The following is a 15,168-nucleotide window of genomic DNA, read 5'->3' as shown; positions in this document are numbered from 1 at the left end:
AGTAAACCTGAGTCTGATCAAGTGTCTGGTTCCAGCTCCAGCTTGCAGGAAATACAGAGGACAGGAACGTGTTAAATTGCACCTTGAACAAAATCCAGTCTGTGGAAAATTCTGCAGGTTGAACAAGCAGATTTCTTCAACAGAATAATTACTGGAGGGAACACCTATAGAGTAAAAGACCTATGGATTAATAGACTTAGAAGATATCCATATTTTTTTAATAGGCAAGACTAAACTTTGTATCTAGGGATTCATACTTGGGTGATAAAACCATGAAAAACTTAAGTATTTTGACTCTTAAAGCTCTGTTTGGAATATGAAATGCAACATAGACTATGATGGTAGCCTAATGAATAGGATACTTAAATTTTTTAAACCAGGAGCCACTATTTCAGATAAAAAACCTGTTTATTTGCCTCAGGATACAATCAATTTTCTTTTTTTTGTACAGAAGTATGAAACTTTTTTTAAATTAATTTTTCGGCTACGTCGGGTCTTCATTGCTGTGCGTGGGCTTTCTCTAGTTGCGGCGAGCGGAGGCTACTCTTTGTTGTGGTGCACAGGCTTCTCATTGTGGTGCCTTCTCTTGTTGCGGAGCGTGGGCTGTAGGTGTGCGGGCTTCAGTAGTTGCAGCGCATGGGCTCAGTAGTTGTGGCTCACGGGCTCTAGAGCACAGGCTCAGTAGTTGTGGCACATGGGCTTAGTTGCTCCGCCGCATGTGGGATCTTTCTGGACCAGGGATCAGACCCATGTCCCTTGCATTGGCAGGGGGATTCTTAACCACTGCGCCACCAGGGAAGTCCCAAGTGTGAAACCTTTTATTGCTACTATGTTTTGGTCATAAAAGATAAATTTTTTCACGTTTTATCCCTTCTTAAATCAGGGTGCATATTACAGTTGGTGCATTTTTACAATTGTTTAATTCAAAGCTCAGCTTTCAAAAACAAAAGCAAAAGCAAGAATATCCAGAAAAATTCTGAAAAAGAATAGTACTAGAAGAGAGGACTAGCTCTACCAGGTTAAAACCTAATTCTAAGATGCAGTAGTTAAAACATTGTGGGGTTAGTCTATGAATAGAAGTGTGTGAATAGGTGGAACAGTGGAACAAATTAGGAAATCGAAGTGCATCAAGGAATTGAGTATATTTTAAGGTGGCATTTCAAATTGTTGGGGAAAAAATGGATTATTCAGTCTACGATTTAGGGACAACTGAATAGACATTTAAGAAAAAATAAAGTTGAATCCATGCCATATACTTTACACTGGATTCAAAGATTTAAATATAAAAAAGATGAAACCATGAGAGTAATACCATGGAAGACTTATTTTATCATCAGAGGGTGACTTTCGAAGAATAGGAGAAAACCCGGAAATCATAAAAGATGGACACTTTTGGCTATAAAAGTATCACAAACTGGATAAAACCATTTGCAAGTAGCAGGGGCATGGCTAATTTTTCTTTGTATGTAAAGAACACTTAGAACATGAAGATGATCAATCTTATTTAAAAGTGGTCAAAGGATACACTGACAGTTCATAGAAAAGGAAGTAAAATAGATAATAAATATATTAAAAGATGCACAGTCATAACAAAGGAAACTGTGATTAAAACTGCACTGCAAGGCTGTTGGAGAGGCTGTGGGAACCCCCATCCCCTGCACTGGCAGGCGGACTCTTAACCACTGTGCCACTAGGGACACCCCTAATACAGCAATATTTACCAACATTTCAGATTTTACTTTTAGGAATTGACCCCAAATGATGTATGTTTCTCATTGTTTATTATAATAAAAATTTAAACAAAACCTCAGTCACCATCAAAAAGAGGCTGGTTAAATATATTAAGTGACAACTGTTGGAGGCCAGAGAGAATGAAATGTACCCACCAAACTGAGAGCGTCTTGAGACCAAACCACAAGGCAGGCAGCTCCACATAATCAACAGATCAGTTTATTATAGGGTAACTTACAGGGTGGGATCCAGCAGGCAGTGATCCAGAAGCGTTCACAACTGCACTCCGCATGTCTGAGGGGCTATTGGGACGATTTTATAGTTAACCTAGAGTACAGGGGTACGTGCTTGGGAACAGGACGTGCATTCCTAAGTCAAGATGATTGAGTGGGTAACGGGTCTCATGGGTAGGGGAATACGTCAGCAAAGGTCTTCAATGTTTGGGGACTAACAGAGCGTAGAGGCCCCCTGGTCCTAATGATTATTAAACAATATCTATTAACTACAAAGCCTTTGATGACAGAGAAGCGATTTACCACACAGTACCATCCTGGGCAGGGTCTGTGGAAGGACAGGAGGAACTGTATGGGCCTAAGATGGCATCAGTTATGCTAACAGCCGTACAACCAACCATACAGTGGAGTACTGAATCACTCAAATCCAGTAGGAAGATTTTCATGTGCTGATATAGAATATATAGATATATAGATATATATAGAATATATAGATATAGAATGAGCTCAGGTGTATATTGTTGAGTGAACTTTAGTACAGGACTGGGTGTATGTTATGGTATCATTTGTGTAAAGGGGGCGTGCCCGGAATTCTCCGTCACAAACTATCTGAATATATAAGAAACAGATAGCATTGGTTGCCTATGGAGAGGGAATCTAAGTGGCTGGAAGACAGAAGCATGAGGGAGACTTCACTCTGTATGTAACTAAACATTTTGAATTTTGATTTTGAATTTCAGATTTTAAATTTACTTAATGCTAGGAACTGTAAACTTACAATCACATCAAATAGATCTGTCAAAGGGAGGGAAGAGGGGCAGGGTAAAAGTAGAAGATGGATAAAGGAGCAGGTTAAAAAGTATATATTGCTGTGAATTAGGGTGTTCTCAGACCTCTAGTGTTGAATCTGGCTCTGTATTACACAGAATCAAGGATCCATTATTATGTTTGCTGCTTGACGTTCCAGTTAGCTAATTGTCCGCCGTTAACAGTGCCTTAATTTTTGACTCAAATACCTTTTTATATCCATTGAGGTAAAAAAATGCTTTCTTAAACAAAACACAACTTTAATGGTTTCCTAATATTTCATCCCTAAGTGAACAAAATGGAGTTGTTGATATATGAAAGTAGATGCAATTCTGTTTGAAATTTCATGCTACCTGCTTTATAGAACAGTAGGAAAACACCCTTTTCTTGTAATTTCAGTTGAGAATTCTACACTAAAGGTAATAATTGAAATACTTTTAAAATACCAATTATAGCTGCTTTACACATTGTAAAACATACAGTTTTTCCTCCCCCAAATGTATTAATATGTTAATTTGATGTTTACCGCTAGGCTGTGGCAAGTAGAATGTAAATGCAACTATAATTCTAGAGTAATTTCATGTGCTCTCTGATCATGTGATATATTTTCTTAAAATTTAAGATACTTTTAAAAGAAAGTTTGTGTTTTTCTGTTACTCCTTAGATGCAGTTTCATCAAGGAACCTAGAGAAAGCATTTTTTTTTCCTTTGCTGCTGTTTGATTTCCTACTTGGTATAAAGAAAGATTTTATTTCTGGATACAATAAGTTTCAAATTTCTAATTGATAGCTATGCATGGCCTTAGGTTTATCAAAAGCCTCCCCAAATAGTATTTAGATGCCCATTTGTTTCTTTTATTTAAGGGATCTACATTTTGTTAAGAAACGTTTGCTGTTATGTGCTTTACTTTGATTAAAACAGATCACACAGCATTGTCTTGATCATTTGCTTTTGTGTAAAGGTAGACAACTTATATGGAGATAAGTATTTACATGAACATTTATGACATTAGTAAACTTAGTGTTTTTTCTTAAAACTATTGACTTTTAGTCTAATTATATATTAGGAGAAACCAAAATGAACTTTTAGATTTAGATGAATAAATAAATTTATGAAAAAGAAAACATGGCAAATTGTCTCTAAGAAATAATTAGCATACATAACATTAAAAGTGCTAATTGGCACCCCAGTGTTATAGCAGCAGTATTTACAATAGCCAAGAGATGGAAGCAACCTAAGTGTCCACCAACAGATGAAGAAGGTGTGTGTGTGTCTGTGTGTGTCTGTGTGTGTGAGTGTATAAAATGGACTACTACTCAGCCATAAACAGGAATGAAATTTTGCCATTTGAGCAACATGGATGGACTCGGAGGACATTATGGTAAGTGAAATAAATTAGACAAAGACAAGTACTGTATGATATCACTTATACGTGGAATCTAAAAAATACAACAAACTAGTGAATATAACAGAAACAGACTCACAGATATAGAGAACAAATCAGTGCTTATCAGTGGGGAGAGGGAAGTGGGGATAAGCAAGACAGGGGTAGGGGATTAAGAGATACAAACTGCTATTTGTAAAATAAATAAGCTACAAGGCTATATTGTACAACACAGGAAGTATAGCCAGTATTTTATAATAACTATAAATAGAATATAACCTTTAAAAATTGTGAATCACTATGTTGTGCACCTGAAACTTATACCATACATCAACTGTACCTCAATATAAAAAATGCTAATTGATCATGGTCTCATAGTCCCTGTTTTTTGAAATCTTAAAAGTCGTTTTATATGAGCCTTTGGGGCGTAGGAAGCATCACTGTTTTTAAGGGTTTGTAAATATGTTTCATGGTAAGGTAAGTTGGTTTCTGAAAGTAAAATAAATTTTTGTTTAATGAAGACGTTTGTATTGGTAATAAAAGTACTGCTACTGAGTTCCCAACCCTAAAGTCCTCCCAGATTCTTATAACGCTATTGGTTGTGGTGTTTTCTCTTTCTTCTCCAGAGTTGTCTTTGTGGGAAGTTTGTACTCCGTCCATTGCGACCATGCCGTAGATACTCCACTCCAGGCGGTTCTCGGTATGTAGCATGTCTCCCTGTAAGTAAATAGGCTTTTAACTGTATGCTGAGGGGCGTGTGTGTGTGTTCGTTCTTTGGATATGAGAATATCTGCATAAAATCTTTTTTTTTTAAGGGGTACAAACACTGGAGCTTTGCCATATATCTTTGGAGCATTATTTATTTGTAGGTGAAAATTTGTCAGGGTGCTCCTTTTGGTTCTTTGGTGACTGGATGGCATCCAAGGTAGACCCCCCCACCCCTTTATGGCAAATAGATATACATCCAGAACTCAGCACGTTGGAACTTTAAAAGTATTTGTTCTACTTGACATTTGTTTTATTGTATTTACAGAAATGTTTAAGGGAGAGGACTGTTGAAAATTAGTGATACTTGTTTTTTGGGTTCAAAGGAAGCCTCATGATTGTGAACATGCCAAGGTTTGTTTTTTTTTTTTTGATGTGGACCATTTTTAAAGTCTAGGAGGCATGTGGGATCTTAGCTCCCTGACCAGGGATCAAACCTGCACCCCCTGCATTGGAAGGCGGATTCTTAACCACTGGACCGCCAGGGAAGTCCCTGAACATGCTAAGTTTTAAGTGTTAAAGGGAAGATTGCTGCATTCTTCCTATCCTAGATATTACTGTGTTAAAAAATTATCCATAAAGAAATATTATTTTTTGTTGTGAACATAGGAGGAAAGGTGATGTGCAGCTGTGGTGATAAACTGGGCTGCTGTGATCTGAATCAGTGGTAGAGAAATAGAGGCTTGAGGTCTTTGAGACTCTTACATTAGTCTAGGGAAGTAGGTTTAGGAGGGCCAAAAAATAAAAATGTGTTTCCTGTTTCTTTCACTTAGGTTGTCTCCTAGCAAAATTGCTGGAGCTGGCATCTTGTTTGTTGGTGGCGGTATCGGTGGCACTATCCTGTATGCCAAATGGGATTCCCATTTCCGGAAAAATGTAGAGAAAACCATACCTTACTCAGACAAGCTCTTTGAGATGGTTCTTGGTTCCCCACCGTATACTGTTCCATTGCCAAAGAAGCCGGTAAGAGTTTTAAGCACAATTTCAGCTTATCCTAGAGAATACTTTGAAAAGCAGGTTGTTTTCATCGTGAAAATATTTTGCCGGGTATATGTTTTCATTTTTTAAAAAATTGAAGTAATATTACGTAGAGCCGGATTTTTATCCCTTTGGAGTCCCATAAGTGCTCTCCTTTAGTCCACATCGTATAGAAAATAATTATGTGGCACACAAGGCTAAATGGAAGGGGCAGCTCGGGCAGAAGTAACCCCAGCTGCCCTGTGGATGGAGGGGGTTCTGTGTCAGCCTACAGCATTGCAGCTCTCAAACTCTGACTTAGAAGACTAAAAACATAAACATAGAATGGCCATGACACAGGACCCACATGTCATAGTTAGTAATGGCTCCTTTTAGACCTCAAAACAGCCACAGAATTTTCAGCTACGTACCGATTCTGTGACGGGAATACCTTCTCGTATTCCTGGAACTTTGTGCATATTCTTCAGTTTCACCCTTTTTCCCCCATTAGGCTTACAAATTTTTTTTAAACATGTTAACATATTTCCTCTTTCAAACGGGTGCTTGAAAAAAATGTATAAAAGAGAGCATGAATTTTTGCTGCTTTGGTATTGGATATTTCTTTATGCTGTGAGGCTGGACATGGCTGACCAGTTCTTTATTAGAAACTGGGTCGACGTCTGTTCTCCAGTATCTAACATGGTCTCGAGACCAATCCTATGACAGAGTTACTATGTGGAAAAGCAGGTGTCCTCTGACTTCTCTCACCTCCACCCCAAATGACTCAACATGTTCTTGGTCTTCTACAGCATTTATTCTTCCATCTGAACTTTAAAATGTCCACGTGGGCTGAGGGAGGTAGTGTTGCAGCTTCAGTAGTCAAGGAGCAGAATCCTATGGCTTCATTCTAAAGTCCTGGGCCTATTTTAAGCTCCATGACCTGGGAGAAAGAGCTGGAAGCAATTTCAGGAGCACACAGTCAGGCTGAACAGTTCAGAGTAGTGTTCTTTTCTCCCTTGACATGACTTCAGGTGTCATTCTCAATAGCCTTGGCCTCTTCTTGCCCCACTTTCCCTACCCTGCTGAACATTGCCACTTGTGAACTTTGCATGTCTGTACTCCACCACCTCAAAACTTGCGCTCTTCCTGATTTGCTTTTTATGTATTAAAGATTGTACCACGCTGTCAAGTAGCTCAGTTAGAATTCTTGGATTCATCTTCACAGCTGCCCATATTTTGTAGCTATCCTACCTTTTTTTTTTTAAATGTCATTCATTTCTTTTTTTTTTAATTCATTCATTTATTTATTTAATTTATTTTTGGCTGCATTGGGTCTTCGTAGCTGCGCGTGGGCTTTCTCTGCTTGCAGCAAGTGGAGGCTACTCTTCGTTGTGGTGCGGGCTTCTCATTGCAGTGGCTTCTCTTGTTGTGGAGCACGGGCTGTAGGTGCGTGGGCTTCAGCAGTTGTGGAGCACGGGCTGTAGGTGCGTGGGCTTCAGCAGTTGTGGCTCGCGGGCTGTAGAGCGCAGGCTCAGTAGTTGTGGCACACGGGCTTAGTTGCTCCACGGCATGTGGGATCTTCCTGGACCAGGGCTCAAACCTGTGTCCCCTACATTGGCAGGCAGGCTCTCAACCAGTGGGCCACCAGGGAAGTCCTAGCTATCCTATCTTGTTAGATCTCTAATGTTTATTCGTTTTCTTTCCACCATCTTTATCTCATTTCTGACCTTTATCACTTTGTATTTAAATTAGCCCTGTTCCTCTCCCCTGACACACAGCCTTTCCCACTTCCTCCCAGTCTCCAATCCCCCAGTCTCTCTTCCTAACATGATCTAGGCCATCCTTATATCAGTATCAGAGAATCTTCTAGAATAAGTGCTGTGATGTTTTCATGATATTTTCATCATATCACTTAATCAAGAACTTTGATTCCTATTGTTTTAAAGACAGAAGAGAGATTGTCTCATGTTCTGAATAACGAAAGTGAAGCCAGGAGGTTAAATGTTAACCTAGGAGCTGGCTGTTGGTTCCTTTATTTCTGTAGTTTATGAGTTTTGCTGGTTCTTAGGTTGACATTTAGTACCCTTGGCATTCTGGCTCTCATTTACATTTCCAGTCTTATCTCCGTATGGTCCTGCTCATAAATACTTAGTTTCATACTTGTTTACCTTACAAATATGCCTTGTGCTTTTCATTCATTCATTTACTCAAATGTCAATCAAGTGCTTATTATGTACCAGGCATTCTTCCAAGGTCCTTGGTAAACTAGAGAACTAAAGAGTGATCCTTTCCATATGTACAACTCTTCTCATGTTTGTCTTCTACTCAGAGTGACTTCCTTTCTTTTGTCTTTCAGTGTTCTCTTCAAGGCCTGCATCTTTCACTACACAGCTGAATTCCAATAGCAATTATTGTTTTTATTTTTTAATTTGTACCATTTATTTAGCACTCTATACTGTTGTGCTTTCTTACAAACTTGTTTCTTTTAGAAACTATGCATTTTATTTCATGGTAACCCTTTTAGTGTCAACATGGTTATTTATGCATAGACAGTAAATACTGAGAGAAGATAAACCTAAAATCTTTTTGATGGACATAGAATAAGACCTGTCTAAATGGTGACAAATGTTATGTTCCTGGATGGGATGTAATATAAAAATGTCATTTCTCTTAAATATATGCATTTCTCTCAAATCTCTCTTAAATATGTATATGTTTGAGAGAAATAATGTTTTTATGATATGTGTGTATATGTACATAAGTACACACACAGACATCTGATATGAATTCTAATTGATTTTTCCAGAGGGTGAAGAACCAGACAAGATGATTTTAAAGTTCATGTGGAGGAATAAGTAATGTATAAGACTAGTCAAGGACATTTTTAAAAAGTGTTGGGGTAGGGGGTCAGAGGTCACTTGCTTTTCCAGATACTGACTGTTACAATCCTACTTTCATCAAACAATAAGGTTTTGACATAGGAATAGAAATTAGAGGAACAGAACAACGGAGTCTGGAAAATAGGCCGTATTTATACACAAACACATACACACACATTTGTTGTGAGAAGTGTGAGTTGCCAGAACCTTATGTGAAAGTGGTAATGTCTTAAAAATATACAAGCCCTCTGACCCAGCACTCCCTCTTCTGGCAACTATCCTGCAGACAGCACACTCTAGTGCTTTTCAGTTGTCTGTGGACAAGAATGCTTAACAAAAATCAGGAAACAACTTGAATGTCCATAAGTAGGGGAGTAATTGACCAAATTATGGGATTTGCCACTCCATTAGGATATACAATTAAATTAGGATATTATTCAACTAAAAAGAATTTCTTGAACAGAAGCGAATGTCCGTAATATGTTGTTAAATGAAAAAAAGGTTACATGATAATTTGTGTAATATAAAATTAACTATTTTAGTTTGTTTAAAGAAGTGAAAAATTGTACATATATACCTGAGCTCATGGGTGGAAGTTTGGATTTCAGGGCATTAGCAGTGGCTCCCTGAGAGTGCCGGAAGGAGCAATGAAGGGGCAAACTAAAACAATGATGTATCTTGATGTATGTTATTTTGCTTGTTATATAGTGAGCATGCATTTCATGAGTTAAAAAATAACAAAATTTTAATAATAAGAAGATGGATATATTTCTGATTTCTGGTAGTGACAAAATTCAGAACCATTTCTATTATGTTTGAGTAGACATCTTAGGGATATCTGAGTCCCATTGCCAAGTTCTGGCAAAAAGGGGGGCAGCATAGGTGGTGAATGAAAATATTTCTGTTGCTCAGTAATTTTCTGTGGCACATCACCTGGCAGTCCTGTTAATGAGTGGTGCCTTAAACTTCAGGCAGGTGGTTATTGGGAAAGAGAAAAACAGGCATTACTCACAATTGGATCATATATCTTAGTGTGCAGGTATGGGAATCTTGGAGATTAGAGAGAAAAAAGGTGAATTTTCATTTTTACTCAGAGCCTTCTAAAAAAACATTTGTTTTTAACTGAATTTATTTAGAAGATACCATAACTGGATTTAGAATGCGAATGGAAATAGCCTTCTCAGTGTTGTATATATAAAAGGAATGGTGTTTAAAGGGAAGGTCATATACCATGTACTTTATTAGTTGCCCTAAGAGAAGTCTTTGTTACTATTAAAATACAGACTAGTCATTTGGAATGACATTTTTGGACTGCGTTTTTCTAGTACGATGGCTTCTCTTACTGTGGTTAATAAAATACATTGTTTTGGCACATATATACAATGGAATGTTACTCAGCCATAAAAAGAAACGAAATTGAGTTATTTGTAGTGAGGTGGATGGACCTAGAGTCTGTCATACAGGGTGAAGTAAGTCAGAAAGAGAGAAACAAATACCGTATGCTAACACATATATATGGAATCTTAAAAAAAAAAATGGTTCTGATGAACCTAGGGGCAGGACAGGAATAAAGACGCAGACGTAGAGAATGGACTTGAGAACCCGGGGAGGGGGAAGGGTAAGCTGGGACGAAGTGAGAGAGTGGCATGGACATATATACACTACCAAATGTAAAATAGATAGCTAGTGGGAAGCAGCCGCATAGCACAGGGAGATCAGCTCGGTGCTTTGTGACCATCTAGAGGGGTGGGATAGGGAGGGTGGGAGGGAGACGCAAGAGGGAGGGGATATGGGGATATATGTATATATGTAGCTGATTCACTTTGTCATACAGCGAAAACTAACACACCGTTGTAAAGCAATTATACTCCAATAAAGAAGCTTAAAAAAATTAAAAAATAAAATACATTGTTGTAAATTGTAGATACCTTTATGTTAAAAGCCTGAAAAACTTGACTTTTAAAATAATACAAGATACTTTGTGCTGCCTGTTTTTAAGAACACTATCATATCTGAAATGTTAAATGTTTTTCATTTCCAAGATTCAGTCTGGTCCACTGAAAACCTCTAGCGTATCTGAGGCAATGAAAGAATCTAAACAGCCTGCTTCACAGCTCCAGAAACAAAAGGGAGACACTTCAGCTTCAACAACAGGTACCTATATTTAGAATCATTCTTTTAAAATTATAGGTAAATGAATTGCTTTAATGTATTTGTACCCATGGTCAAGAGGGGGGCCCGTCCCCATGAAGGACTCTTCCCTCACCTTGGGGAGGGAGTATTCTCACCTGTCATCTTGGCTCTCCTTTTAAGGGTTGAGTGGGATATGAAATTGGGCTTTATTGTGAACAGCTACTAAGTAATGGTAACAAGAATTGTCTTGCCTGCAACACACTTATTTTTCTGTTTCTTTTTCCTTTTCTCTGACTCCTAGCTTTCCCTCTCTTTAGATTTTAAGATTTGTTCTCTTTCCACACCTCTTTTTTCTGCCTGTTCACCAGCTCTTTCTTCTCTCTTCTTTCTTAGTGATGAAGTGTCTTCATCTAGTTTTGATCTGCAGATTTTTTCCCCTTGATGATTGTAATCCCACACTAATATATAGCAGTGCCTAGTCCTAACCTGGTCTGCATGCATTTGAATTTATTATGTTTCTCCTTTCACTTCTGTCCTTGATTAAATCACCTGACTTTCACTCAGTAAATACTGAGTATCTACTGTGTGCCAAGTGCTGGGTGTCTTTTAGGCACTGGGGTTATAGCAGTGAACAAAACAGTAAAAACAAACAGACAAATGCTGTGAAGATTCCTTAGTGGGATGAGGGGAGGGAAGTCGCATATAAATATACAAGTAAATTATGTCTAGGATGTCATACAGTGATAAGTGTGGGAGGGAATATTGCAATTTTAAATGGAGTGGGTAAGAAAAGTTTCCTCTGGAAGGTGTCATTTGGGCAGAGACTAGAAAGAGATGAGGGAGTCAGTCATGTAAAGGGCTGGTGGGGAAGAGCATCCAGGCAGGATTAGCTAGTGCAAAGGCTTGGCGTATTCTAGCAAGGAGCAAATGAAACCGGGGTAGAGTAAGAGGAGAATAATAGCAATAATAGAGAGGGAGCAGAAAGCCTATAGTGGCAGTCGTTGGAGGCCATCATAAGAGTTTTGTTTTCTAGTCTGAGTAAGATGGGAAGTTGTTGGGAGGATTATGAGCTGGGGTTGATAGCTGACATTTTTTTTTTTTTTGATAGCTGACTTTTAATAAGATTACTGGCTATTGTGGAGAATAGATAAAGGAACCACGGACGCAGCAAGGAGACCAGTTAATGGGCCTTGTGATAATCCAACTTTAACTCTTAAATGGGACCTTCGGTTTATTTAAAAATTTTTTTCTCCATTTTGTTGCTCCCCACCCCACCATCTATTCCACCTTCAGAATTACTCATTTCTCTTCCATCAACACTTTTATTTATAATTTATAAGCTCTTGATTTTTCAACCTTCTTTTCTTTAAAAATATGTCTATGAAGTAATTTCTTTAACCGAGTCCTGTCCTTTACTCACCATCTAAACTGTGAACTTGTCTTCTTTGTGTTTAAAATTGCCGTGCTGTTCTTGCCCACACCTCTTTCACCTCTGCCACTCTTCAGAGCAATTAAAAAATAGTTTTTGGTTACTTTCTTTTATCTACCTTCTTCATTACAGGCTCTTTTCTCATTTGTTATTATTTTTCCATGTTATGTAAATCTTATGTCCCCTTCTCATGTCAAGATTTAGTACCATTTAGTACTGTTATTAGAAGGCTTGCCTGAGAATAATGGTTGAAATGCAGGTGGATGCTGACCAGACTCTTCTCTTGTGCTTTCCCAGCCATTGCTCATTGTGTGTGGGTTTGTGCAGTGGACAGCGCCCCTCACTGTGTGTTTGAGTAGTGGCAGCACATGTGTTTGTGTCTTTAAGGAGTCAGATGTGGAATGGGAGGTAGTAGTAGTGGATTCCTATGTATTTCTCTGTTAACCCAGGAAACTGTAAATACCGTGTGTAACATATATTTATAGCACCTACAGAGGCAGCTCAAATTATTTCTGCGGCAGGTGACACACTGTCCGTCCCAGCGCCTTTGGTTCAGCATGAGGAATCTACAGAAACTGATCACCCTGAAACTGGTGAAGGAAAACCCAAGCCTGCAACTTCAGGTAGTTAAATTATCTGTATTTGTGGTTATGTAAATGATATGCTCATCAGAACTATGCAATGTCTAGGCATTCCCTAAATTTCAAAGTCTGAATAAATCTTTGAAAACAAGGGGTTTAAGAGCTGACCCTTTATTTATTTATTTTTTTAAACATCTTCATTGGAGTCTAATTGCTTTACAATGGTGTGTTAGTTTCTGCTTTATAACAAAGTGAATCAGTTATACATATACATATGTTCCCATGTCTCTTCCCTCTTGCATCTCCCTCCCTTCCACCCTCCCTATCCCACCCCTCCGGGCGGTCACAAAGCACCGAGCTGATATCCCTGTGCTATGCGGCTGCTTCCCACTAGCTATCTATGTTACGTTTGGTAGTGTATATATGTCCATGCCTCTCTCTCGCTTTGTCACAGCTCACCCTTCCCCCTCCCCATATCCTCAAGTCCATTCTCCAGTAGGTCTGTGTCTTTATTTCTGTCTTACTCCTAGGTTCTTCATGACATTTTTTTTTCTTAAATTCCATATATATGTGTTAGCATACGGTATTTGTCTTTCTCTTTCTGACTTACTTCACTCTGTATGACAGACTCTAGGTCTATCCACCTCATTACAAATAGCTCAATTTCGTTTCTTTTTATGGCTGAGTAATATTCCATTGTATATATGTGCCACATCTTCTTTATCCATTCATCTGATGATGGGCACTTATGTTGTCTCCATCTCCGGGCTATCGTAAATAGAGCTGCAATGAACATTTTGGTACATGACGCTTTTTGAATTATGGTTTTCTCAGGGTATATGCCCAGTAATGGGATTGCTGAGAGCTGACCCTTTATTTCTTCATGTTGGAATCATTGAGTGATGATGTGGTTTTAGAATCTTTATCACAAAAATGCCCTCAAGTTGATACATCTGGCAAGCACAAATGATGGTGTTTTTATGTCCCCATTAGCTGTTGAAATTCTGTGCTGAAATTTGATTGCCTTTCATTTAGTTTTACTGCAAGAGGAAGCATCCTCAACTTCTGTAAGGGAGCGGCCACCTGAAGAAGTTGCAGCCCGGCTTGCGCAACAGGAGAAGCAAGAACAAGTTAAGATTGAGTGTATGTAAACCTGACGCTTCTTAAGTACTTGGGTCATCTCTCTCAGTTGCTCTCTTCTTTAGCTGTCACACAAGTTTCTCATCCGTCAGCTCTTTGTGGTTCCTTTAGTGGTGTTGCTCTGTTCACCATCTTTATTTCATCATTTGTGTTCTTTCCATCTAAACTTTTACCCAGGTGACAAGGGCTATTCTAATACACGTAAATTCAAGTGATTCACGTACTTTGTCCTTTTGTTTTTATCACAGTTAGTGCTGAAGATTCTTTATACTCTGCGGAACACAAATTATTTATGTTTTGGCCACTTGCCTAAGAGTCTTCTAACTGTTACACTCATACATTTATTTGTGCAGGTTGGAATGGCTCCTACTCTGGTTTATTACCTGGCCTCTGGACTCAGTCTGGCTGCCCCCTTACCTGACATCATTGGGGGATGGAATGTTCCACACATTGCTAGTTTCCACATAACCGAAGCATATTCCTTTTTAAGTTTCAATTTTACATTAGGTTTTTTGATGGCTTAAAGAAAGATGTTAGTGGGACTTCCTGGCGGTCCAGTGGTTAGGACTCTGCGCCAAGGGCCCAGGTGTGATCCCTGGTCGGGGAACTAAGAGCCCGCCTGCCACAGGGCCAAATAAAACACAGATATAAGTTACCTAAAAATGTATTTTCATGTCTTAAACGAGGTACCTGGAACATAATTTATTGTACTGTGCTACAATATATTGATGTCCCTGGAGGTAGTGTGCATGTAGCTTTTTGCTGGACCAAGAGATGTTAGTTTTAAATTCTTAGGACAGCTGTTTATAGTTTTTCGGTTTTTTTGTTTTTTGTCTCCATCACTTTTTTCTGTTTTTTTTTTTTTTTTGTCTTGAGTGGTTCTTGTTTTCCTTCAACTTGCTGGCTCTGTCCTACTCCTAGGAGGCAAGTTTGTTAGAATTGTGTACAGAGTAGAAGGGCCAGAACGAGCGCAGATGTAGGGCATTAGTTTGATTACTTGCATTTGGTTTTTGGTCTTAGCTGTGTGGGTTTATTTTGGGGTGCTTTATTCTGTTCCATTGATCCATATGTCTCTTTTTCTTTCAGTACCACACTGTTTTGATTACTGAGCTTTGTAGTGTTGCCTGAA

General features: G+C 38.6%; 1 protein-coding gene across 5 annotated transcripts in view; it reads left to right on the top strand.

The window, feature by feature from the left end:
- IMMT (inner membrane mitochondrial protein) overlaps positions 1-15,168 on the top strand; it is a 48,877-nt gene that overhangs the window by 9,848 nt on the left and 23,861 nt on the right. For 2 of the 5 annotated variants that reach the window (XM_082851580.1, XM_082851584.1), the window contains exons 2-6: positions 4,782-4,855; positions 5,694-5,883; positions 10,799-10,910; positions 12,804-12,941; positions 13,935-14,042. In XM_082851580.1, the coding sequence (XP_082707706.1) occupies positions 4,782-4,855; positions 5,694-5,883; positions 10,799-10,910; positions 12,804-12,941; positions 13,935-14,042 (622 nt within the window). The remainder of the gene's footprint in view (positions 1-4,781; positions 4,856-5,693; positions 5,884-10,798; positions 10,911-12,803; positions 12,942-13,934; positions 14,043-15,168) is intronic. The other 3 variants (XM_082851581.1, XM_082851583.1, XM_082851582.1) reach the window with 3 other exon arrangements.

Source organism: Leucopleurus acutus, assembly GCF_964270905.1.
Source record: "Leucopleurus acutus genome assembly, chromosome: 12".
Classification (NCBI taxonomy): domain Eukaryota; kingdom Metazoa; phylum Chordata; class Mammalia; order Artiodactyla; family Delphinidae; genus Leucopleurus; species Leucopleurus acutus.
The sequence above is the reverse complement of the archived record's forward strand: the minus strand, read 5'-3'. Positions and strand labels throughout refer to the sequence as shown.